The sequence below is a fragment of the Cupressus sempervirens genome, chromosome 10 (assembly GCF_028749045.1).
Source record: "Cupressus sempervirens isolate cs-2001-9-10 chromosome 10, ASM2874904v1, whole genome shotgun sequence".
In the NCBI taxonomy this organism is placed as follows: domain Eukaryota; kingdom Viridiplantae; phylum Streptophyta; class Pinopsida; order Cupressales; family Cupressaceae; genus Cupressus; species Cupressus sempervirens.
This window is the reverse complement of record NC_143127.1, coordinates 498,527,250-498,552,750: the sequence shown is the minus strand read 5'-3', so window position 1 is coordinate 498,552,750 and position 25,501 is coordinate 498,527,250. Positions and strand designations below refer to the sequence as shown.

Below are 25,501 nucleotides of genomic sequence, written 5' to 3'. Positions count from 1 at the left end.
CCAGAAGATTTTTAACACATATGCCATGGTATCAAAAAGAAATTGCAACAGCTTCTGAAAACATATCTACTATTCCCTCAGCCTCTTGGCATTGCTACTGTAGTCAGCATGGTTGCAATCATAGGGTTCAGTTGGAGGCTCTACCATGACTTCCAGATCAACATCTTTGACAATGGACTAATAAGCTTGCTGTCCTCTCTAATGTCTGGAAGATTTTTTTTTACAGGGTTCGCTAATTGTATTCTTATCCATGCACTCATGTGGTAGTGCAAGGTCCTTCTTTAGGTTGTTTCTTTCATTGGGAAAGAAATGTGCAGATTTTATCTCTGTTCTCTATACTATCGGTAAGCCTTCTTTCCATAGAATCTCAAATCTATCCTTCGGGATCTCCAAGACTACAGAAACCTACAACATAATGTTAAGAAAGGTGAGTTTACTTGTGAACTCAGTATGATACCTCCTTTTGCCTTGAAATATTTCATTTCTCTTCTTCCAGATAAACTGTAAAATCTCATACATTAAAACAAGCCAAAGCTCATTAAATTTGACAGAAAACGCATTAACATAACCAACCAAAATTTCAAACCAGCCAAAGCCTTCTTTGCAATCTCAGCCTAGTAATTGACCAAAAACATAGAACACAGAAAATGCATATTGACGTTCACAAAATAAATGCTCAAAAGACTCATTAGCATTACAATGATCACAAGTTCTAATATGACACCAACTATTTCTAAAATATGTCCTGCAATAAGCTTTTTGAGCAGCAACAACCATCTAAAACAACTTTTTAATCTCTCAGCAGATTTTGACTAGAGATGACTCAGATGAAGCCTTGCAGACCAACTACTGTCATTCCTATCCAGATTCCAGGCCTTATAGATCCATGCAATAGCATCCCTCATACCAGTTAACATATTGCCAAGGTTCTAAACAGAAATTTGCAGGGTTAGTGCTGCAATTTGGGCGGGTAGCATGGTGAAGTTGAGTTTAGTGTTAAGAAGCAGAAGTCTGAGGATGTTCTTTTTGGCAGGCTTCAGTTGAGAGTTTGGGATCCTTCTAGTGCATTTGGATTTCAGACAAAGCTCACTGAGGAGTTTACATGGTGAGGAGTGCCTACAAATTTCCTTTTAATTCTCTTGTGCATGAGCCCTTTTAGATGCACAATTTAGCTGTCCATGATTGGACAGTGTGTATGATATCTCACTTCCAACAGTTTAGAGAAGCAAGCTTTTTTAGGATTTCGAGTTGCTTCCCTTTGAGATGTTTACCAACATCTACAGTCCAATTCGATTTAGTTTGCCAAGTACCGTCAGTTGTGTTGGTGATGATGTTACAAGAGCTAGTTGGTGATCACAAGGACATTACATGATTCTAATCTTTGGATTTGGGTTGACTGGTGTGTTTTTTGTTTCTGAGATTGCTTGTTGACAAGCAATTTCAGGAAGGGCGGATTGCAATGCCCATTTTTTGGGTCACAATGGTTGACAGTTTGGATTAGCCTATCAATGACCCTCTTAGGCTAACTTAGATAGATAGAAGGTTTCAGTTGGTAGAGCCAGACGCCAAGTCCCACTCCAGAGGTTAGGGATGTTCAATATTGCTCTCCTTTTGAGTCAGATTGGCACACTTACTATTTATAGCAAGTGTCTATTTTGGGAAAATTAGGGCTTCTATCTTTAGCAGGGTTCCTGATCAGTTTGGTAGTCATATGGGGTTGTGCCATTGACAGAGCTTTCATTCTGAGACTTACTATTAATTGTCAGTTATACCATGTTGCCATTTTTGGCAGTGCACTTGGCCTTGGTGTTAGCAGAGTTCATTAATTGGTTGATTGAAATGGATACATTGGCTCATGATAAAGGCATTAATTATTAATAAAGTATTTAATCATTAGTAAAGTAAACTTATCTACTAATTAATTCATAAAAGGGACTTATTATAAAGTTATTAATGTAAGTGGTAGCCAAAGTCATCAATGAAGGACATCATTTTTAATCTATATGTTGGCACCTCGAACCAGGGCATTTATAATGTTTAATAAGTCAACCTTTAATTGAAAACCAATGGAATTATATCACTGATGTGGCTTATGAAAGAAGCCACTTGGTTTGAACCTTCACAAGAGTTTATTAAAGGCATTTGGTGAAAATCGAACAATATTGTGAATGGTTAATTTGTTTGCATTTGGTGAAGACTCTGAGAAACTTCTTAGGGTCTCAGACATTGGCTTGAGAGTGCAGAAATTCTACAGGCTTTCAGCATTTTGAGTTGTTGAAAGACTCAGTGAAAATGTGCAAAGGTATTGATCTTACTCTGAGGCCAAGATTAAATTGATTAATTGCAGATTTTGCTGATTTGAAGCTCCATTTTATTTCGGTATTGATTGCAATGGCAAAGAGCTTCGTATGTATGCCGATTGCTGCTAGTTAAGAGAGCTGGTTTTGGATTCAAAGCAATGGCTGAGATTTTCAGGGCCATGCGAGCGCTGAGAAATCGATGTTGTCATCGGAAGAAATTGTGTATCAGCTGACGGGTCCCTTCGGGAAGGAAATTGTGTATCGGCCGACGGGTCCCTTCGGTAAAAGTCTTGTTATGTAGCCGACGGGTAAATAGTTTGTAGCGGGCATAATGTATCTGGCTGACGGACTCCTTCGGGAAAGTTCTTCGGAAAGTATTTATAACCCCTTCGGAAAGCATTGTAATGAGATCTTATCATCATATCTTATCATCAAAGCATAATGTACTGTTGGTATATGCGAATAATAATAAGAGTTCTGCTATTTGCTGTTCGGTGTTCGTGTCTATTTCCTGTGTGTGTTGCTTAATTAATCCAATACGGTAAACATTTGGCGCCGTTGCCCGATGGATCTGGCACACAGGCAGGCGGATATGAATTAAATGCCGAATTAGTTGAACAAAGATAAGTGTAAGCTGAAGGAAAAAAATGACATACACGTTGTGCAGGGAAATTTAATTTTGGCTCAGCAGATAGAGCGTCGAAGGAGGTTTCAGAAGATTTCTAACGGAAACAAGAGTACGGAAGGATTGTTGAAGGAGACTCGACAACGGCTTGATTTGGTGGAAGAAGCGAGGGAGGAGTTTCTGAACCTGCATACGCCACGGGAAGAGAATCCTGACGGAAGGAGATCGACTCGCACGGCTCGGAGTGCCGAAGGAGCACGAGCGTGGAGTGACCTCTTCCTCCGAGATATACTTCCGGAACGGACAGCTGCAGTTGACAAACCCTCTTCTTCACCAAACAGCGTGGAAGTCCAAAACAGCACGGGTGTTGAAAACAACGTGGAAGCAGAAAACAGCGCGGGTATTGAAAACAGTGCGGAAGCAGAAAACACCGCGGGTGTGCAGAACAGCGCGGGTGTCCAGAATAGCGCGGGTGTACAGAACAGCGCGGGTGTTCAGAACAGCGCGGGTGCTCAAAACAGCGCGGGAGTGCAAAACAACGCAGGTACACAACAAAACCCTCAACATACAGTAATAATGGTAGGTTTGGAGGAAAAATTGCCTAAATTTGATGGTGATGAAGCAGCTGATCCCATTCGACATTGTAAAACATGTGAAACGATCTGGAGGGCGAATGGCATAACAGATACAAACGAATGGATCCGACAATTTCCTGCTACCCTACGGGGTGTTGCCATTGATTGGTTTACTGATGCCGATCCACAGAAATTAAATAGTTGGGATAACATTAAGGAGTTCATCGCAGAGTTTCAACTTTTGCATGATGATAATGAAATTGTAGCCGAGATATTCAATACCAAGCAAAAGAAGAATGAAACAGTACGGGTCTTCGCCAAGAGATTAAAGGACTTAATCAGTAAAATGGAGAATAAGCCGGCAGATGGGCTCCAGAAAAGATGGTTCATTGAAGGCCTTAACTCGAAGCTGCGGAAAAAGATGAAGATCGTGCCACCATCGACATACAATGAAGCATAGAATCGGGCAATGAACCTCGAAAGTGACCAGAAGACAAAGAAGAAGAAGAAGACCAGCTGGTCCGATTCAGATGACGATGCATCCTCAGGAGATGATAGCAGCGATGACGAAGGAAGCAACAAGAAGGTCCGTGCCCTCCAGAAGGACATGATACGGATGATGAAGGAATTCAAAAACATGAACAAGGAAACTAAGGGCAATGACCTATGGTGCACGGAATGTAAGAAAGAAGGCCATACGAAGGGATCCTGCCCGAAAGAGCAATTTTGTGAAATCTGTCAGATCCTCGGACACTCAGTAAAAGAATGCCCTTTCAATTTAAAAACAAGGACACCACAGCAAGTGTTCCTGTCACAGGAGGCATCCTCGTCAGGAGGGAACGGGAACACCAGTACGGAAGGTGCCACATCAGGTGGATACAGAAACAACCAGCGGGGACCAAACAACAACAACAATAACAACAATGGTGGCAACAACAATGGAGGAAGGAGTTGAATTCAGTATGATGCGAATGGTTGGCCAATTGTTCAATGCCGCGCATGCAATTTGTGGGGTCACTTTGCCTGAGAGTGTACAACGGCGAACACATCGAAGTTGTTAAGCAGATGGTGTGGACCTGGTGATCATGAAGATGCTAGGTGTTCGAAGTCGGGAGTAAACTTGATCACCGTCAGGACGGACGAAGAAGAGGTTTTGGCCATCACACGGAAGCAAGCGAAAGTGTACCCCGACTCGGCGGAAGAAAAGAAAAGACTGGAAGAAGCATGGGTAGAGATCCAGAAAGCAACACAGGCAGAAACGACACACCTGAAGGACACGTTGAGTACTTCCGTACGGAACTGCGCAGAACAGAACATTGTCCGGCAAATTTTGCAAGCCGAGATACCTGTCAAGATAAGTGATTTGTTGCTCACTATGCCTCAGCTCCAATCGGCACTCACAAACATTGTTCCCGCTACTCAACTACCAGGAGAACATGGAAGGAAGCAGGAAAGTGGAGCAAGTACAGTGGACAAAAAGGAGAAGGAAAGTGGCGCAAGTGCAGAAGATCCGATGTTGTTAGCCCTCTCATCCGGATGCCATCCAGTAGTCGTCGAAATGGGAATTCTCGGGACTGTATTGATGGAAACAATTGTGGACGGAGGGTCTGGTGTCAATGTGTTGCCTGAAGACACTTGGAAAAAGTTGGGACAGCCGACATTATGGCCGCCTACATTCCAGCTGCTAACGGTCGATCAACATGGAATCAAGCCATTGGGAGTCCTGACAGCACAACCAGTGACAATCAGAACACAACCATTCCTGTTGGACTTCGTTGTGATTCCTCTGAAGCGGAGGGGATATGATGCCATTCTGGGCCGGGGGTGGTTGATACAAGCCAAAGCAAAGCACGATTGGAAGAAAAATACTTTATCACTCGAAAGCAAAGGCCGGAATTATGTCATCGATCTGCACACTCAGATGGTCGGGGAAGAAGCCCTATCGTCAGATTTTGAGGGAGAAGAGGATGAGAGGAGCCAGATTATGGAACCCGATCAGGAGGGAGTCCTTCGATTGGAAGGAGATGACGATCTGGATTCAGTAAATGGTCTTTACCACTGGCAGATAGAGGATTACGAGCTCTTTCCAAGTTGTAATATGCTAAGGATCGACGAAGGTAAGAAAGAAGGAAATGAATGTCCGAAGGAACACAAAGAAGCCGATGGAGGAAATGAATGTCTGAAGGAACATGGAGAAGCCGAAGGAGGAAATGAATGTTCCAAGCAACACAGAAAAGCCGAAGAAAGAAACGCGGGTATGACTGAAGCTGAAGAACAGAACATACAGTACGAACCCAAGAGAAGGAAAGATTCTATTGTACGACTGAGCTGGAAGAAAGTATTACGTCGAACCACAAATATAGTAGAAAGGTACCGGCAGCAAGAAAGACACACGATACCATCTGCACAGGCAACAAAGAGGAAGGGCTCAATAAAAGTTGTAGCAGTACAGAGTGAAAGTGTTATTGACGGACAGAAGGGGCAACTGATGGAGTCCATGCTGCGGAGCTTCGGGAACAAACTGGGTGGTATGGAGATGACACAGAACAGGTGTAGCAGGTTTCAACTCAGACAGTGGGTGTTGAAGTACGACGATCAGAATGAGATCAACCCAGGCAAGTTCAAGGTTAAGTGGGTTAGGCCGTATCAAATTCGGGAAGTGGGTGATAATGGAGCAGTAAAACAATGGATGCTAGATAGAAAAGAAGTTGCCAACACAGTGAATAGGTCGAAGTTGAAGGTCTGCCATGAAAGAAGTAACGCACCTCCATGGACGAACAACTGAGAGAAGAAGACCGTAAGTACTGTACATATGTAAATACTGTACATAGTTGTTCAAGAAAAAAAAGAAAAAAAAAGTGAAGTAAAGCACCGTACGGTTTCTGGGAAGCACCGTACGGTTTTTGGGAAGTACCGTACGGGTTCTGGAAGGTACCGTACAGTTCCATATTTGCAGGAGACAGCACCGTACGGGGTTTTTGTCTGAAGGGAAAAGGAAGTAAGTACGGTTTTTCATATCTGAAGGAGGGCGTACGGTTTTCCAGACAATCCAAATTGCAGTACGGTTTTTTAAAAATGTACAGATTTCATGTTGTAGTACGGTTTTTTAAGAATGCACGAATTTCATGTTGTAGTACGGTTTTTAAAGCCAACGTACGGATTTCATGTTTGGAGTACGGATTTCATTGCCACTGTACGGATTTCATTACTAGCATACGGATTTCACTGCTAGAGTACGGATTTTATTGCCACCGTAAGGATTTCATTGCTACCGTACGGATTTCACAGTAAAGGGGCACTGTACGGTTTCCACAAACACCGTACAGATTTCACAGTAAAAGGACTGCCATACGGTTTTCAATGTCTGAAGGATGGTGTACGGCTTCCTAGATAAATTAATTGTACGGGTTCTCAAGAGGCTGCTGTACGGATTTTTGGAGGAAGATACCATACGGCTTGTTATAAGCTTGTGTTTTGTACGGATTTTAGACCCATTTTTCTGTACGGATTTTTAAAGGAAAGCAGCGTACGGAAATTGCAGTTGGGAATGCGAGGCGATTGTACGGATTTTTCAAGCATATCATGTGTACGGATTTGGATTGCAAGATTACAGATTCTGAAGAGTGGGGTTTTTGCGTACGGATTTCATCACAGAAGGGGGATAGGAGGTTTTCTAACAAAAAAAAAAAAAAAAAAAAACGATGACAGAATCAAGTTGCTCAGAATGAGTATCAGATGATGCCATAGGGAAGGGGAAGCATCAGCGATTGCCAGAAAGAGTGTAGAATCAGCAGAAAATGACAGAAATGGTGTGTTCCGTGTAGTTTTGTGTGGGTTTAAGAGTGCCCCAGGACCCCGCGGGGGCGCTGCCCCTCGACCCCACCGGGGGCGTTGCCCCCTGGACCCCCAATCGTTGCGGATATCAGTCGTGGGAGTCTGACCAGTTGAGAAGAGTTGAAGTTGCTGCAGGCATGGAGTGTCTGTCTACCAGAGGCAGTGGGAGCAGGTGTTGGCTGTGAGGCTGTCTTGGTGGATGCATAGAGAGCTCGGGAGGAGCTGATCATCCAGTTGGAGGCAGTGCAGCAACACTTGGTTCAGGGTACCGAGGAGTTGGAAGCAGAGAAAGCAGCACAGGTGGCTATCAAGGTCAGCTTGAGGATTCAATATTGTGTTAGCCAAGGCTATAGATGCAACGGGATGAATGTGAAAGTGATGTGGCAAATCAATATTGTTGTATTTGTTGTTTGAGTTTTGTTTTTTTGTCGTCAGGAGACGACTTTTCTTTTTGGGGGGGATGATGTCGTTGGAAGAAATTGTGTATTAGCCGACGGGTCCCTTCGGGAAGGAAATTGTGTATCGGCCGACGGGTCCCTTCGATAAAAGTCTTGTTATGTAGTCGATGGGTAAATAGTTTGTAGCGGGCATAATGTATCTGGCCGACGGACTCTTTCGGGAAAGTTCTTCGAAAAGTATTTATAACCCCTTCGGAAAGCATTGTAATGAGATCTTATCATCATATCTTATCATCAAAGCATAATGTACTGTTGGTATATGCGAATAATAATAAGAGTTCTGCTATTTGCTGTTCGGTGTTCGTGTCTATTTCCTGTGTGCGTTGCTTAATTAATCCAATATGGTAAACAGATGTTAGGGGTTCTAGAAGGCACACTTTGCATATTGGGTGCCTTAGCACCACAATTCAGGCCTTGGCGTCAGGTTTCAAGTGTTTCCTGTTGAGCTGCAATTCTTTTTCGGTGTTCATAGTTGCCTGCCTTCAGATTCCAGGTTCCATGGTTTGGCTTTATTTAATTCTAGATGCATGTAATTTTCATCACAAATACTCTCATTTGGTGATTAATAGTTAAAGGTTTTTGATGAACAGTTTGCTTAGCTAGTTTATATTTTGAGCATTGTTATTTTGTTATTTCGAATATTGTCAAAAAATCCAAAAGAGAAGCATGAAGTCTGGAAAAGCGAAAAAGCTATAGAATTGCAAAACTATGTCTTTCAGAGATGGTTGAAACAGAGGTAGAACCATCGGGTTTCTTAACAAAGTTACCCTAGAGTCTTCAACTTGTAATACATTACCAATTGGTTTTAGCAAATTGGGTGTAAACTTCCACTGTTGTGGAGGAGCATTCTTTGTTTCTGACCACTTAGGAGAATATCTAGGCCATAATTTCTTCCCCTTTCTCTTATGGAGACCATAGGATAGCCTTAAGTAGGGACTGCCCTAAATTCCAAAATTGTTTTTTCACCACTCCTTGCATTGAGTGACTCTTTATGAACACAAGTAACAATCCTTTTTGGAGCACTTGATAGAAGAAATATATGCCCATTTTCTTTCCCCACACAGTTAAAATTCAATTGTGAAAAAGCTTTAGTACTAGAGGGAAGAAAGTTAGAGTCCTAAACAAACAAAGAAAACAACAATATTGTGAGCCTATTTTCTTCACTTCTAACAGCATCCTGCATATAGAGATTCAGAGAAATGGAAAGAATCTTCACACTAGAAGAAACATTACCATTTTTTCCATCTCTGGACTCTCCTTGGAAAACACTTTAATTTCCCTCTCAAGCTGCCTGAGACTCTAGTTTTGGTTCATCTTGCATGATGGAAATAAGTGGTGTGATCGGAGTACAAGGCCGCATCTCATACCAGAGAGCCTCTTTATAAGATGGCTTTTGTGCGCTAGGAGAGATTGGTAGAATATCTTTTTCTTATTCAAAAGGATTATTTGAGGCCCTTTTGACGGGACTACCAAAGACTTGCGTAATCTAAATTTGCATTTCATATTTGTAACCATCTCTAGGGCTAACCATTAGTTGAATACAAGGGAGTGAGTTGTGGTGGCAGATAGTACACCAGCACAACATGTATAACATATGTTTATGCAAGAGACCACTACCAAACTCGCTAGAGCTTTGCCAAACCAATCCTTGGTCCTTGAGCCACTCAAAAATTAAGAATTGAACTAAGCAAGCAAGCAATGAAACCAATAAAAACTAATAGCACAAAAAGAACAAGGCGACAAAGGATACTAATGTGAGCTCTGTAAATGGCAGGAAAACCTCCAAGTTGGAGGAGTGTAAGGCAACCTTTAGCAACCCCAATGCTTGTGCCTCTCACCACATCCCTCTGGTTTAATGCATGAGAGGAAACCTTACCATTTTCTCCATCTCTGGATTCTCTTCCTTGGAAAACACTTCCATTTCCCTCTCAAGCTGCCTGAGACTCTAGTTCTGGATCATCTTGCGTGATGGAAAAAAATGTTGACTGGAGTACAAGGCCGCACCTCATAGCAGAGAGCCTCTTTTTAAGATGGCCTTTGTGCGCTATGAGAGATTGTTGCAATATCTTTTTCTTATTCAAAAGGGTTATTTGAAGCATGTTTGACAGGATTACCAAAGGCTATAGCATAATATATTTTTGCATTTCATATTTTTTACCATCTCTAGGGCTAGCCATTAATTGAATACGAGGGAGTTAGTTGTGGTGGCAGATAGTACACCAGGTATAACATATTCTTATGCAAGAGACCACTACTGAACTCACTAGAGCTTTGCCAAAGCAATCCTTGGCCCTCGAGCCACTCAAAAATTAAGAATTGAACTAAACAAGCAAGCAATGAAACGAATTAAAACCAATAGCACAAAAAGAACAAGGTGACAAAGGATACTAATCTGAGTTCTGCAAGTCGCAGGAAAACCTCCAAGGTGGAGGAGTGGAAGCAGACCATTTAGCAACCTCAATGCTTGTGCCTCTCGAGTCTCACCACATCCCTCTGGTTTAATGCCACTGCCTCTTTTGGAAATTAGACCGTTTTTATATTCATTTTTATTATGATCTAGTATTTGAAGATATTATTTTCTTATTTGTCAAACTCATTTTTCATTCTTCAGTATCACAGGTTCAATGTTATTATATTCATTGCAGTTCTTTAGGATGTGCATGATGCTTAGTTATGTAAATGAACGCTCAGAGCTTATAAGTTTTGTTATTTTTTCTCTTATGTATATTTGTGTCTATATATATATTTGGTCTGTACCCTCCATCCCCATGTCTGATCTCAGAAACTCAGAGAAACATATAACAGGCTTGATGGTGGTTTATCATACTGTAGGTTTTCTGATTGTCAGTTATAAATCATTTATGTCGTTTTTTCTGTGCCATTTGCGAAAGTTAAAAATATATTGTTTTCCATTTCTTATCTTCTGCTGAAGTTGGATCAAAATAAAGAAGTTGATTGTCAAATGAGCTAAATTGTTGATCTTCTATGATTGTCCTTATAAAAATACAGGTACAATGTGATTGAAGTTGTTGGTGGAGGTGGTGCTGCACTTGTGGAATGGCAATTGGAGACTGGGCGAACACATCAGGTATGGAATATTTTGGGTATCATGTTTATATAGGTCAACTGTTTATGGATGCACACATATCTTAAAGATTCTGTTTGAGTATAATGGTTCTGAATAATGAGGAGTCTGGGATGGAGAAAGAGAGTTTGTAATACTATGTACATGATTAGTTGGAGCTATGAGGGACAAATTGCTAGGTTTGTCTGTTAAATAACACATTGTTTTAGAGGTGTGCCACACATTTTAACAACATAAATTTAGTTGTGTGCTTTGCAAATACCCCGATTTATGATATTGGACGGTTTCAGGGGCTTGAGAAACCTTGAGAAAACCAGATATGAACCCCTTCATAAATGTGGCCCTGCAATTATAAGTAATAATCTAATTTTGGCAATTCATGCAAATGAATTGAGAAATACTATCACTTGCCTTTCCTAGCTTTGCTGATCTTTATTGCTATTCACAGAATGTGTATAATTAATGATGTTTCTAGTCTTGTGCTATTCAAATGCTCCGATTTATGATATGGATGGTTGTTGGGGTCTGACAAATATTGAGAGATCAATCCCTTAATAAATTTGGCTATGAAATTATACACAACAATCTAATCCTGGTAATCCTTGCAAATGAAGTGATAATTATTGTCATTTGCGTTTTCTCACTTCACTGATCTCTGCTGCAAATCCCAGGATGTTTATATTTTATAACTTAGAAGTGTAGTAATGTGATTATCTTTTCATTTGCAGCCCTTAGCCCCAGTTGATTTGGTGATTCCATTCAATGTGGTATTAACTTATTATCATTCAAAGGGGCTGAGCTGACAAATGCTCTAATATGACTTGTGGATGTGCTTTCCAACATGAAGTGTGGCTGTGTGTGTGCCGCACATGGGTACATGCATGCATGTGTTGCTATCAATCCCTCAGCCCTGAATTCTCCAATATGCCCAGAGTATGTCAGACTCATAGTTTGCATTCTTGGACTTCACTTGGATTCAGTAGATCCAATTTCTTCCACTTAGTAAAACTTGGTAATTAAATAAATTTGCTTGAAATTAATAAAAAGTCATTTTTTAAAAACAGTTAGTGTTTCTTTTAGGTGGGGTGCCATTAGCAGTTGTCAATGGCAAATCTAAAAACATTTGCAAAATGTGTATTAACATTTGTAAATATAGCTGTTATGAAGGCATCATGGGAACTTGTGAAATCTGTAAAAATGAAAGGGATTGTGCAGGCAGCTATTTTCAGCATTTTAGGTGCATTAATCCTTGTGTTTTTCCCTGTCTTGCAAGTCTTGGTGTTGAAGCTTGGCGCTTTCAAATTATTACATGAGATTGGTGCCAAAACTAATTGAAAACCCATTTATTAGACCCCATGTGTAAATGCGGTGAAGATTGCCAAGAAAAATTTCTGCTGGTAGTTGGCAATTTGCTGACTACTTCATGAGTTTGCAAACAAGGGTGTTTATCCTTGTGGGTAAAAGGAACTAATGCATAAATACAGAACAAGGTATTTGTTGATGTGAGTTTTGTATCACTTACATAACATATTAGGATTTGAATATTCGATATAGGATATCAAACATGTAACTCCTCTCTTGAAAAGTTATTGCTCATGGGATATGAGAATAACTCCATTGTTCCTTACTCTTGTGGATACTCACTCAGTTTTATCGATGTGATTTGCTGGTAATCACATGGGCGGCCTTACGCTATTCATTCAAGGATGACTTGGGCTTTGGTGGAATGATGGTGATGGTGGCTCGGTTTGTGAAATATGCGAGTGACAGATAATGTTGATGGTGGTGATGATGGAGGATGTGTCTGCCAATTGTGATGTTGATGGGAAAGCAATGGTGGTGGAGGGTGAATGGGGGCGTTCTGATCCTTAACTTACTTGTCTAACTTGCTTCTCTAAACTTCAACTACTCCACTACTCACTATTCTATTCCTGCTCCTATGAATGGAAGGTTAGCAAATGGACGGGGATCGAACCTAATGAGAGCTGACCAGCGGCCTCACTTCCACAGGTGCAATGATTCAAAGGAACAATAAACTAGTTCACTACACAAGGCTTCCCAACCAGTCGCTAGGATGCTAGTGGTCTAGTATTGACCCCTATCAAACATTTACCAATGCTACCATACAACTATCCATCTACTTCACTCCTACTTAGCAACTTGAAATGAAACCAACTTTAACAACTTGAAAGGAAATCTAATTAAGTGGAAGTAGAAAACATGCAATAACACCCAATGTTCTTAATCAACATGCAAATCGCAACAATGAAAAAGAGAGCAATTTTGGTATTATCTTCGCAACAATTTCTCCAACCCCTTACAAACGAGAGAAAATGGCCTTTTATAGGGGCCAAAAATACAACGGACGGTGGAGATCAAAACAAGATCAACGATCTAGATTGGATCCTCAAAACCCTAATTAGGGTTGCCACCCCATTGGCCAATGAGAAGCTGCCACCTCATCAACGGGCCAATGGAAAAAGTGCAAAAAGTGGCAACCAATGAGAAGGTACCAAAATGGTGGCCAATCAGAAATAGACACTTGTCCTATTCTAGAAGAAAGGGAAATTGCCACTTGGGCTTACATCAAATGACCTTCTAATATAAATCTTCCCTTTTCTTTCATTTTCTTAGCTAAGGCAATGAACTTAGCTAGCCTTTCGTTAACTTCTTCCATAGGAGGACAAGGTGTGTGCTTCGCCTTGAGTTCCGCTGACTTCACCACGCTGCTTGCTGCTTGTAGCATCTTTTCATGATCCTTCTCATATTCTTTCTCAAATCCAATAAAAGCATTGAGAGAGGAAAGGGTGCCCAAATGCTTCTTCCTGATGGCAACCTTTCCTAACTCATCCAACCTCGATCCAAAATCTGTCTCATTGATATCCTCTTTGCCAAGGGGGATTGTCCTTCCTTTAGTCTATCCCTCATCCATATCATGTCCACTGTACCGATATTGGTGTCGGTTATTCTCTTCATTTTCGAGAAGAAAGGAGTTTTGGGCATCATATCCTCTTTGTCTTTCTTAGTGTTTGCCCGCTTGGGATTCTTACTTGCACTACCATCCTCCATGCTCGTCGCCCTATTACGGGATGGTAGAGTGGTGGACCAGAAGGCAAGAAGAACCAAGAGGAGCAATCCTTAGACTAGAACGCAAGATGGATGTCAGCTTAAGGACCCCTTGCAACTCTAGATGATGAAAATTCACCTTAACCAATAATCTTACAACAACTTTTCGGAACTTAGGACAAGACCTCACAAACTTCAAATCCCTTGCAAATCAGAAATTTATCATGCAATTCACTTCCAAATAAAATTACCCAACCTAGGGCAAAACTCGCAGCCTCTTAAAAAAATTAGAATTTTATCTTCTACAAATTTCGGCTCCCGCAAATTTCGCCCTCCACAAAATTAGGCTCCCTCAAATTTCACCTTCCGCAAATTTCGCCCTCCACAAATTTTGGCTCCCACAAAATTCGCCAAGCAAGAAGAGTGCAGATCTACTCTTGCAAAATCACCAACAACTTGAGAAGGAGAAGTGAGAAGTGAGGAAGAAATGGGAGAGAGGCCTCCTTTTATACCCAACTTTCTAATTTCCTCCAAGTTGGCCGACTTGGACCCTGGGAGAAAGAAAAACAAATAATTAATGCAAAATTATGGCCCACAATTAAATACTTAACCAAAATTAATTTTGCCAAAACGAAAATTGCATTTTAAAATTGCCAATTAGTTCTAAATTGCAAAAAGAAATTAAATGGTGCCTTGGAGATGTTAAATATTTCCATTTAATGAGGATTTAGTAATTAATACGTCATTAAAATTGGATTTTGGCTAACCAAAGCCATTTTTCAATATTAAATTACCAATTTCATTAAAGGCAAAAAGTTTTCAAGGCAATTTTAATCTATTAAAGCCATTTTTTTGCAATTTTTACTCAAATCAATTTTGCTATGCCAATAATTTTTTTTTTTGACAAAAATAAAATAAAATATCTTCTAGAGCCAAAAATCGATTTTGCAATTTTATTTCACCATCACAAAAATTAATTTTCTTCACCAAAAAAAATAATTAAGATTTTCCAAAAGACCAAATTTAACAAAAAATTCATTTTTTGAAAATTATCCAAATTTTCAAAAGAAAATGTCTAAGTGCAAAATTTACAATTTTATCCTGCCAAGTTGGAATTAACTTTGAAATTTGTTCAGCCTAAGGATAGAATTGGTGGCTTTGGAAAATCAAGTTGAAATTGGGTGAAAATAAATCTAACCTTTCTCCCACTGGCCCGAAAGTGTCCAAGGCTCAAAATTCTCAAAATTGTTGGACAATCCAAAAATTTGTTGAGGCGATAAAAAAAAAGGGGGGTCCCCAAAATTTTGGGGTGATGGTGTGAAAACCTCACAACATCTAGCATCAACCCAAAGAAATGTTCTTGAACATTTCAAGAAATAAGTAAATTAGAACAAAAATCTCAGGATGGCCTATTCGAAATTTAGTTAAGGGCGAGCACTCAATGAGGGAAAGAACTTTCAAGTTGAACCTAAGCACCCTAACCATAAGTTACTCACGTGTGTGCAAATGATTTATTCCCCGTTCAACAAGAACTTGACAATTTCTCAGATCTTTTGAACTTAGCTATTATAATATCCTTACCTCAAAAGCAACCTGGATAGAGCCCTGCTGCCAGTCAGGCGTTTATAGCCTCGACGGAGTTATCGCTGTGGCACCACAATCACGGTTCTACCTTTAGTGATTATTTTTATAGCACCGGTAGAGATGATTGCACACCCTTGAACCAAATTTCATCTTTATTTTCACTTTGATATTGCTTTTTCTTTTTTTTAATGATATTTTCTCTCTTTATAAAAAAAAAATCTTTCTTTTCTTCAATCTTTTGTTTGGTTTGTAGGCAATGAAGCTTCCGGAGGGTTTGGAAGACCATAGTGGCACTAAAGTAGGTGTATGATTTTACTAAATCCAATTTCACTTCGAAACATCAAGAACTAAGAGCAATTAAGTGTGAGTAAAATGTTGTAACCATGCCAGAGATAACCCAATTATACATCCTTTTGCCTTGTAAGTTATTCATCAAGGATATTTGCGGGAAAAAAATGTCAGATGTGCAACTGGAACCTGTTAGTCTTCTCTTCATGACATCCATGAGGTATCTCCAATGCCCCTCCCGGATGAATGTCTTCTTAATACCTCGATTGTATCACGACTTTTGAAGAGATTCCTTTGCAATAGTAAGGTTATGTCTACAAACCAATGAAATATAAAAAGCTTTAGTCTCCTTAGGCATTTTCTGTGGCTTCAAATCAACCTTGACCCCCTTTGCTTGCAACCCAAACACCCTTCGGAATTCTATGCTGTGAAGGAAATCTTTATCACTTGGTTCATGTAGATTACAATGTTGGTCTTTGAAAATATGTCAAAGGATTCAATCATCGCTTGCAATGCCTTCAAAATCCTTGATGCAAAAGATGAGCATTTGAATAACCCATTGCACCTGTACTCTTCGTAATTTGTCTTTGATGAGTTGATAACCACCTTCTTCTGCAGTCCAAACTGTTTAGGCCTTTAAACTTGACTGTCTCAACCTTGATAGTCTCTCTTCGAGAACTTGTTGATGCCATCTGCTATCCTTAAATCATCGGCCTTACTCTCTTTTTTGTTCCTCTTGTAACTCTAACACCTAAGGACAAGGTTTGGGCATGCTTATTTGCATTCATAGTTTTTTTACTTGAAATGCTTGCTTATAATTGGGCCTTCCAACAACTCTTCCTAGCCGATTGCATAATTGTTTTTCCTTTTTTCCTTTGCTAGAAGCGGTTAGGGTTGAGTGTAGCTGCTAAATTCATTACAACCGTTCGTAGTTTGGTTGTACGGCTAGAACCCCTTAGCTAGACCTACAACTCTTTTCGCATGCCTCCAGATTGTGTTCAGTCCCTAATTTATACAACTTTTCTTTTGCGATTTGGTGCCTTCCCCTCTAATGTTGTTTCAATTGGGGATACTTGTGCATTGCAGTTGGTATCCTCTGTAATGTTCCTGTTATAAAATAAATCATTGATCAAAATGTTGTGATGGGCTAATTGATTTAATGTACCTTGGACCCATTTTTATTTTTGTTTCTGTAGTTTGTGTCGTCGTTGGCTATCTTTGTACATCCTCGAAAAGTTTTTCCCTGATGGATATTTAAGCACGGTTTATAGGTAGTCATTAGGCATGCTTTTGGATTATTTTTTCGCCATTTCGGAAGTAAAAGATCTTCCCTATTTGGCTCATATGGTTTCAGTGGGATTCAACCCTCACTCTATTCCGTTGTTGCATGTAATACTTCGCTTGGATCTGGCAAATTGGAGCACCATCTTTCGGCAAATATTATTCGTATTAAGTTTCTGATATTGTGTCTAATCTACTTGTATTTGGTGAACGAATTTGCATTCATCGTTGTGGCTCAAACACCTAACTGTGTGGCATCTGACATTTTTGTATGGCTCCTTGGTTTACCCGTTTGACCCTCATTCTCCACGTGACTTCCACCCTACCCTATATCTCCCTTGCACCCTCCACCCAATACCGTACGGCCTATCTGTTATTCATACCATATGCTGTCCTTCCATTGACCACCGTACAAACTCCCTTCCCTTGCTTCCACCGTACGGCTTCAACAACATCCCTACCTGGACACTCTGACACCATACGACCCTCACTCGACCCTCCAGACATTGTACGACCAGCTACTTGCACGTATGACCAATCCATCTTCTAGTTACTCGCCATTGGCATGAAACTTGGATACAGTGAAGTTCGTCTCCTCTGGGGTTGGAACATTACAGTGGTATCAGAGCGCTTCGATCCTGCCAGCCTGTGGACAGTGAATGAGAGTTTATAGCTGTAAGAGAAGGACACATTCCGTTTATTGAATGGTTGCCGAATCAGAACCGACAGCTGTTGAACTCGTGGCACTACTGAGGGAACTTGCCAGGAATCAGGCACAGATCACTGATACTCAATGACTCATGGAAGAGACCCTCAAGAAGTTGGCAGATAATAAAATGTCTAGAGAACAAAATGGTCACAAGGTGGACTCAGTGTCGGGTAAATCAAACCCTCATCCAGCACACTCTCGACCTTCCATGCCGACTTTTCCTCCACGGAGGGAGGCACAGCACGGAGGGAAACAACCAACCTTTGAAGAGATACAAGAACAACTGAGAGAAGACTTGAAGAATGCAAATCTTGAAGAAGATATATCTTACAAAGATTATGCGGATCTGAGAATGAGATATTCGGAGGTGGAAACACAGGATATTTTAACAATGATCTCAGAAGAAAGTTGAGTAAAGTAAATCTGTCTCCATTTGATGAATCCGGTTCCATATCTGTGCAAGCATGGGTAATGAAAGTTGATACTTACTTCCAGCTTAATCCTATGCCAGAAGAAGAAGCAATCAAATTTGCTGCGCTGCACTTGGAGGGAGTTGCGCATGAATGGTGGCATCACAACACCATCACATTAGGGCATGATCAAATAAATACTTATGTGGAATTCATGGACAGATTGATAGAGCGATTTGATGGTAAAGATTCGGAACTCAATTTCAAAGATTTGGCACAACTGTGACAAATTGGATCGGTCGATCAGTTCATTGCGGAATTTCAGAAACTCTCTGTTTTGGTCATGGACATTTCTGAAAGAAGACAGGTAGTGCTCTTCATGGACGGATTGATAGAACCTCTGAAAGGTTGGGTAAAGAGGTTCAATCCTGCCACCCTAACAGAGGCAATCAATAAAGCACGAAGTATGGCATCGTCATCGGCATCATCATCTCAAAGTTACTCACATTCGAAACCACCGGCATTTTTGAGAGACAAACCGCTGCCCAGGAAGTTGTTGTTGGACAAAGCTACCAGATAGGAACTCCAAAGGAAGAAACTGTGTTTCAATTGCAAGGGGCCTTGGGAGCTTGGCCATAGATGCCTCGGAAAATGAAAGATCCATTACATTGAGGTCGTGTCTGATGATGAGGACGAATAGGAAGAAATGCTGGCTAAAGACAACCAACCTAATAATGACACCAACATGGTCAGTTTAAACCGTATGGAGAGAATTGCATCTTTGGTACAATGCGGAGGAACTATTGCCTTAGCCGATGGCCTGAGGTGCACATTCTTTCGTGTACAGGGTACTCTTCAAGGACAAAGGGTTATAGTGATGTTGGATAGTGGAGCCACTCTAAATTTTATAAACTCATCCTTGGTAAAGCAAAGAAGTCTACCTATGGAGACGCATGTAGGCTTTCAGGTCAAGTTTGCCAGAGGGACTCTTCTGCCTTGCACACACCTTGTTCCTCAGCTAAGCATCACAATGGCGAATCACACGGTGACTGAGGATTTCTTCATAGTGGACCTTGATGACATGGAAGTTATTCTAGGCATACAGTGGATGGAGACACTTGATGAATACACTCAAAGTTTCAAAGGGATGGACTTCACTTTTGTTGTTGATGGAAAGAAGGTTGTCCTTTGCAGGATGGCAAATGAAGGTTCGAAGAAAGTTTCTGCAATCAGATGGAGGCAATTTTTCGGCACGATGACGTTGCGTGGGCTGTTGCGTTATTTTATCTCGGTGTAATAGGGCATTGAACACCTCCACAGGAGGATGAACTCCAGGATATTTTGAGTAGACATGATAAAGTTTTCATTGACGTTCCTCTTGGCATACCGCCTCATCAAGGGTTTGAGCATACTATCGAGTTGGAAGCAGGAGCCAAGCTGGTCATAACCACACCGTACCACCATCCAAAGAAATTCGAAGATGAGATAAAAAAAATGATTTAGGAATTGCTAGAGAAAGGATGGATCCGTCCTAGTTTTAGCCCTTCTGCGTCATCTGTGGTTTTGGTCAAAAAGAAGGATGGGATGATGCGCATGTGTGTGGACTACTATGCATTGAACAAAAAATAAATAAAGAATAGATATCCCATTCCATGGATAGATGAGTTGCTGGATGAGTTGCATGGCGCAGTCTATTTTTTGAAAATAGATCTCTGTTCCGGATACCATCAGATCCGCATGAGGGAGCAAGATATAGAAAAGATGGCCTTTTGTTACCACTACGGACATTATGAGTTCTTGGTCATGCTGTTCGGATTGACAAACGCACTTGCTACATTCCAATCATGCATGAATCACATTTTCAACAAACAATTACATAAGTACTTATTGGTATTTTTTGATGATCTTATTTATAGCACGACATGGGAGGAGCACCTGAAGCATCTGAATGAAGTCCTAAAGATCATGGAGGAGCAATCTTTGTTCGCCAAGCAATCCAAATGTGAATTCAGCATGATAGAAATATTGTACTTGGGGTATGTTGTTAGTAAATACGGAGTTCAAGTGCATCAGGAGAAGATTCAGGCCATCCTCCATCCTTGATTGGCCTCCCCCAAAATCACTCACAGATTTGCAAGGATTTTTTGGGCTATGCAGTTATTATCGAAGGTTTGTTAAAGAATTCTCTCAGCTCAGCACACCTTTGACGGATTTGACAAAGAAGGGGTCTTTCTAGCGGAATGAAAAGGCACAACTCTTTCGATAAACTGAAAGAGGCAATGAGCACTTGTCCCGTACTTGCTTTACTTGACTGCACTCGACCATTCATTTTGGAGTGCAACACGTTTGGAGAAGGCATTGGCGCAATACTAATGCATGATAGACACCCAATAGCTTATGAGAGCAGGAAGCTTACGCAAAACAGAATGCCTCTATTCCATCTACGAGAAAGAGATGTTGGCCATCGTACATGCACTAACCAAGTTCTGACAGTATTTGGTAGGTGCCAAGTTTGTCGTCCGCACGGATCACAATAGTTTGAGATATTTTCTGGAGCAACGGGATTTGAGTGAGAGGCAACAAAAATGGGTAAGCAAGGTCCAGGCCTTTGATTTTGACATTGAATATGTAAAAGGAAGGAATAATGTGGTTGTAGATGCCTTGTCCAGAAAGCTCGCCATCTGCTTACTAACCCAGATGTCAGCCAATTGGAAAGCACAATTGTTGGAAGAATATTCCAAAAACACATTTGCCTGTGAGCTAATAGATGGCATCGCCAAGGATGATAGGTACAGAGTAGTAGATGACATCATTTACTATAAGAGTCGGATATTCCTAGAACCTGAATCTAAATTGAAGTAGAAAATCCTGAAGGAGGTACACGATTCACCCTTGGCAAGACACTCGGGCTTCCTCAAAATGTATAGAAGTCTATGGGAGAGGTTTTCATTGAAAGGTCTAAAAGAGGATGTGTTGCAATATGTAAGAGAGTGTGCAGTCTGCCAGTGGAACAAATTCGAACATACTCTACCTACCGGGTTACTGCAACCGCTGCCAATTTTGGAACATAAGTGCGAAAGTATCTCGATGGATTTCATAACGGGGCTTCCCAAGGTGAACAAAAAGGATTGTATTTTTGTGGTGGTTGACAAGTTGACAAAGTATGCACATTTCTTCGCCATCCCCTCAGAATTGTAGGCCGTACAAGTTGCCGAGCTTTTTTTTAGAGAAGTCTTTCATCTGCACGGGATACCTTGAAAAATTGTCAGTGATCGGGATAGGCGATTCATCAGTATCTTTTGGATAGAACTATTTTGGATGGCAGGGACAAAATTATGACCAAGTACTAGTTACCACCCATAGATAAACAAACAAATGAAGATTGTGAACAAATGGCTCAAAGGTTACGTTCGGAACTACATCTCGGCACAACAACGAGCATGGGTCAAATGGATACATCTAGGGGAATATTGTTACAACACCACGTACTACATGTCCATCGGAATGGCACCATTCAAAGCTCTGTATCAGTACAAACCCCTCTCTTTCATCAATAGAGTTCTGGGTGACAGCTGCGCACCAAGGGCAAGGGATTGGCTTCAGGAGGGATAGGACATACTGAGATGCTTGAAGGAAAACCTTCAACAGACACAAAATCATCAAAAGTTGTACGCCGATAGACACAAAATGGAGAGGAGTTTTGAAGTAGGGGATTTGGTCTATCTCTGGCTCCAGCCATATCGATAATCCTCATTGAAGGAAAAGGGAAAAGAAAAATTGAAGCCATGTATTTATGGCCCCTATTGTGTAGTTTGTCATGTTGGTGAAGTCGCGTACGAGCTAGAACTTCCGGAGGGAAGCCGTATTCATAACGTCTTCCATGTTACATGCCTAAAGAAGGCCGTAGGGCAGCACGTCATGGTAGACCTTCCACCCCTCAATGAAGAAGGAAAGCTCATATTGGAACCAACAGAGATCATCGAAGTTCGTGAGAAGACCCTGCAGAACCACAAAGTGAAGGAATATTTGGTGTGTTGGAAACACTTGCCATTGGACGACACAAAGTGGGAGGTTGAGCACATTCTCTAGCAACTGGCATTGCATTTGCTTGAGGACGAGCAAAATTTGGGATGATAGGAATTTAATGTTCCCGTTATAAAATAAATCATTTATCAAAATGTTGTAACGGGTCGATTGATTTAATGTACCTCGGACCCATTTTTATTTTTGTTTCTGGAGTTTGTGTTACTGTTGGCTATCTTTGTACATCCTCGAAAAGTTCTTCCCTGATGGATATTTAAGCACGACTTATAGGTAGTCATTAGGCATGCTTTTGGGTTATTTTCTATGTACTGCAAATTCTTGTTGGAGTTTCAAGTCATTCGCCATTTCCGAAGTGAAAGATCTTCCCCATTTGGCTCGTGCGGTTTTGGTGGGATTCAACCCTCACCCTATTCCGTTGTTGCATGTAATACTACATTCGGATCTAGCAAATCGGAGCACCATCTTTCGACATATATTATTTGTATTCAAGTTTCTGATATTTTGTCTAATCTACTTGTATTTTGTGAACAAATTTGTATTCATCATTATGGCTCAAACACCTAACTATGTGGCATCTGACATTTTCGTACGGCTCCTTGGTTTACCCATACGGCGCTCATTCTCGACGTGACTTCCACTCTACCTCGTATCTCCCTTGCACCCTCCACCCAATATCATACGGCCTACTGTACGACCTATCTGTTCTTCATATCATATGCTGTCCTTCCATTGACCACCATACAGCCTCATAAACATTGTATGGCCTCCCTTCCCTTGCTTCCACTGTACGACTTCAACAACACCCTTACCTATACACTCTGACATTGTACGACCCTCACTCGACCCTCTAGACATCGTACGGTCGGTCAGTTGCAATGTACGGCCAATCCATTCGTAGTGTATGACCATTGCACCCCCTTCGTACCCCATCTTCTAGTTACTCACCATTTGCATGAAACTTGGATATAGTGAAGTTCGTCTCCTCTCGGGTTGGAACATTACATCCTCCTTCCTTTGTGCTGATGTTTGAAATCTACATACATTTGCTTCACCCTTCACATACTACTCGTTACCGCCTATGTGATTGTTATCAATTGTTTGGCTGAGGTCTTAGGTCTTTGAGAAGCGTCGTGGCCCTATTACCGTGTGGGCCTCCTATTTTTCCCACACCTCTAGTTGCTTGTGTTAGTGAATGGCCTCTTGTCTCTCCTTTTATCGTAGTACACTTGACGGGAAACGTTTTTGTCATGCAAGGCAATCACCTTCACTAGCCCTCTAGAATGTTTGCAAGATGTATGAGGATATTGAGTTATACTGTGAATCACAATTGCCTGGCCGTACGATGTTATACATGCTGAGCTCTTCCATTCATGTGGACTGTACATCATTTCGAGCTGGTTTACTAGCTAATTGATTGGCCGAATGGGATTGGAGGACAACATATTGTATAGTGTTTCCAAACCCCAAGTTGAGAAATTCCTTTACAAGATCCTACACAGAGCATTCGATGTTGTCCAGTGTATTTATCCTCTCGCCTTCAATTGTTTGGTGTTGCCTTGATGTTGTACGATGTTTTTTTTCTTGGATGTGTTTGCTCGCTTGGATGCTGTATGATGTGAATTTCATTCGTGACTCAACGCTTAAACATATGGTATGGTGGTCTCGTCCCTCTTCCTTCTATATTGCCCTACAACTGCCTCTTCTTCCATTTGATCGACATATGATTTTTAATGTAGACATATGATGCCTTAGAAAATCGTATGACCTCCACCTTATTTATTTTCATCTTTATTTTTCAATTTTTTTTTGTCCTAAGTCAAAGTCATTCGGTCTTCTAGGGTCCTCGTCTCTTTGATGGTAAATATTCAACTTCAAACCATTAATTGGACCTACGATGTCTCGTCCATTGAGAGCCCACAACGTGATAGACCCATTATCACCAACTTTCCTTATTTTAAATGATCCCAAACATTTTACTTTGAACTTATCAGGTGTAATCTCATTGTGGCCATTATACGTGAGCACTAATTGTTTTGGTTGACACCTTGTCCACTTCAAATGTTTATCATGCCATGCTTTTCGACAAATTTGTGCTACTTCCGTTTTGCATTGTGTTGTGAGTCTTCTCTCATCCAACTTGTTCAATTTATATAACCTTTCCCAAAGGTTTCCATATCATCAACTCTATTCTCAATTTCTATCTAGAAGCTCGGAACCATAAACTCTGCCGATACTAAAACTTCTTGCCTGAACATTAATTAGAATGGAATTTGTCTAGTTGTCACCTTGTACATCGTGTAGCAAGCCCATAGTGTTGATGTCAACTTTTCCTAGTCATCCTGCTCTACCCCACACGACTTGGAAATTATGGATATAAGGATTTTATTTGTTGCCTTTGCTTGGCCATTAGCTCGCAGGTAATAAAGACTCGAGAGGGAGTGAAATATTTTAAACTTGGTTGTAAACAATCAGATGACATGATTGAAAAGTGACCTCCCCTATCACTAGCCAATTGGATAGGGATACCATATCGTGTGATGATTTGCTCGTAAATCAATTTTGTCGTACTTATGGCCGAGTTGTCTGGTAATGCCTGTGCTTCCACTCATTTAGTGAGATACTCCATTGCTACCACCACATAGTGACATCTGCGAGTCTTGCTCATGTTTAGTGGTTCAACAAAGTCCAAGCCCCATCGTTCAAACAACTCCTGAGCTTGTGAGAGATTAAGCAACATAAAATCTTATTTTAGTGATTTTCCCGCTCGTTGGCAAGTATCATAGCTAATCACCTATTCCCTGGCATCATTTTATAGTGTAGGCCACTATTGTCCTGCTAGTAGGACTTTTCGTGTTGTTGTGTTCGGTCCCATATGCCCCCCTACCGGACCTTCACGTGCTTCCCACTAGATGTGCACTTCCTCTTCCATTATGGACCTTCGTAGTACCTGCTCTAGGCCCATTTTGTATAGGAGTCCATTGAGGAATGTTTTGCTTTACAGCACAAGCTTCTGTTGCTCTCTTGGCGACATCTCCCTTGGAAACCGTGAAGTCAACAAAATATTCCTCAATACTTTTGTACCACTTTGGAAGGATGGCAATACGAAATAGACGTACATTAGGAAAGTCATCATTGCTACCTTCTGGTGGCTCTCCTGACTTGATTCAAGAAAGTTGGTCCGCGATAACATGGCTTTTCCTTGACCTTACGAAAATGGTGAAAGTAAACTCCTATAGCAGTAG

At 40.9% G+C, this 25,501-nt stretch overlaps 1 protein-coding gene across 4 annotated transcripts in view; it reads left to right on the top strand.

Moving 5' to 3' along the window:
- The window catches only part of LOC149534844 (RNA pseudouridine synthase 2, chloroplastic-like), a 266,975-nt gene that overhangs the window by 132,164 nt on the left and 109,310 nt on the right, over nucleotides 1-25,501 (top strand). For all 4 annotated transcript variants that reach the window (XM_089804524.1, XM_089804521.1, XM_089804525.1 and 1 more), the window contains one exon: nucleotides 10,802-10,880. In XM_089804524.1, the coding sequence (XP_089660650.1) occupies nucleotides 10,802-10,880 (79 nt within the window). The remainder of the gene's footprint in view (nucleotides 1-10,801; nucleotides 10,881-25,501) is intronic.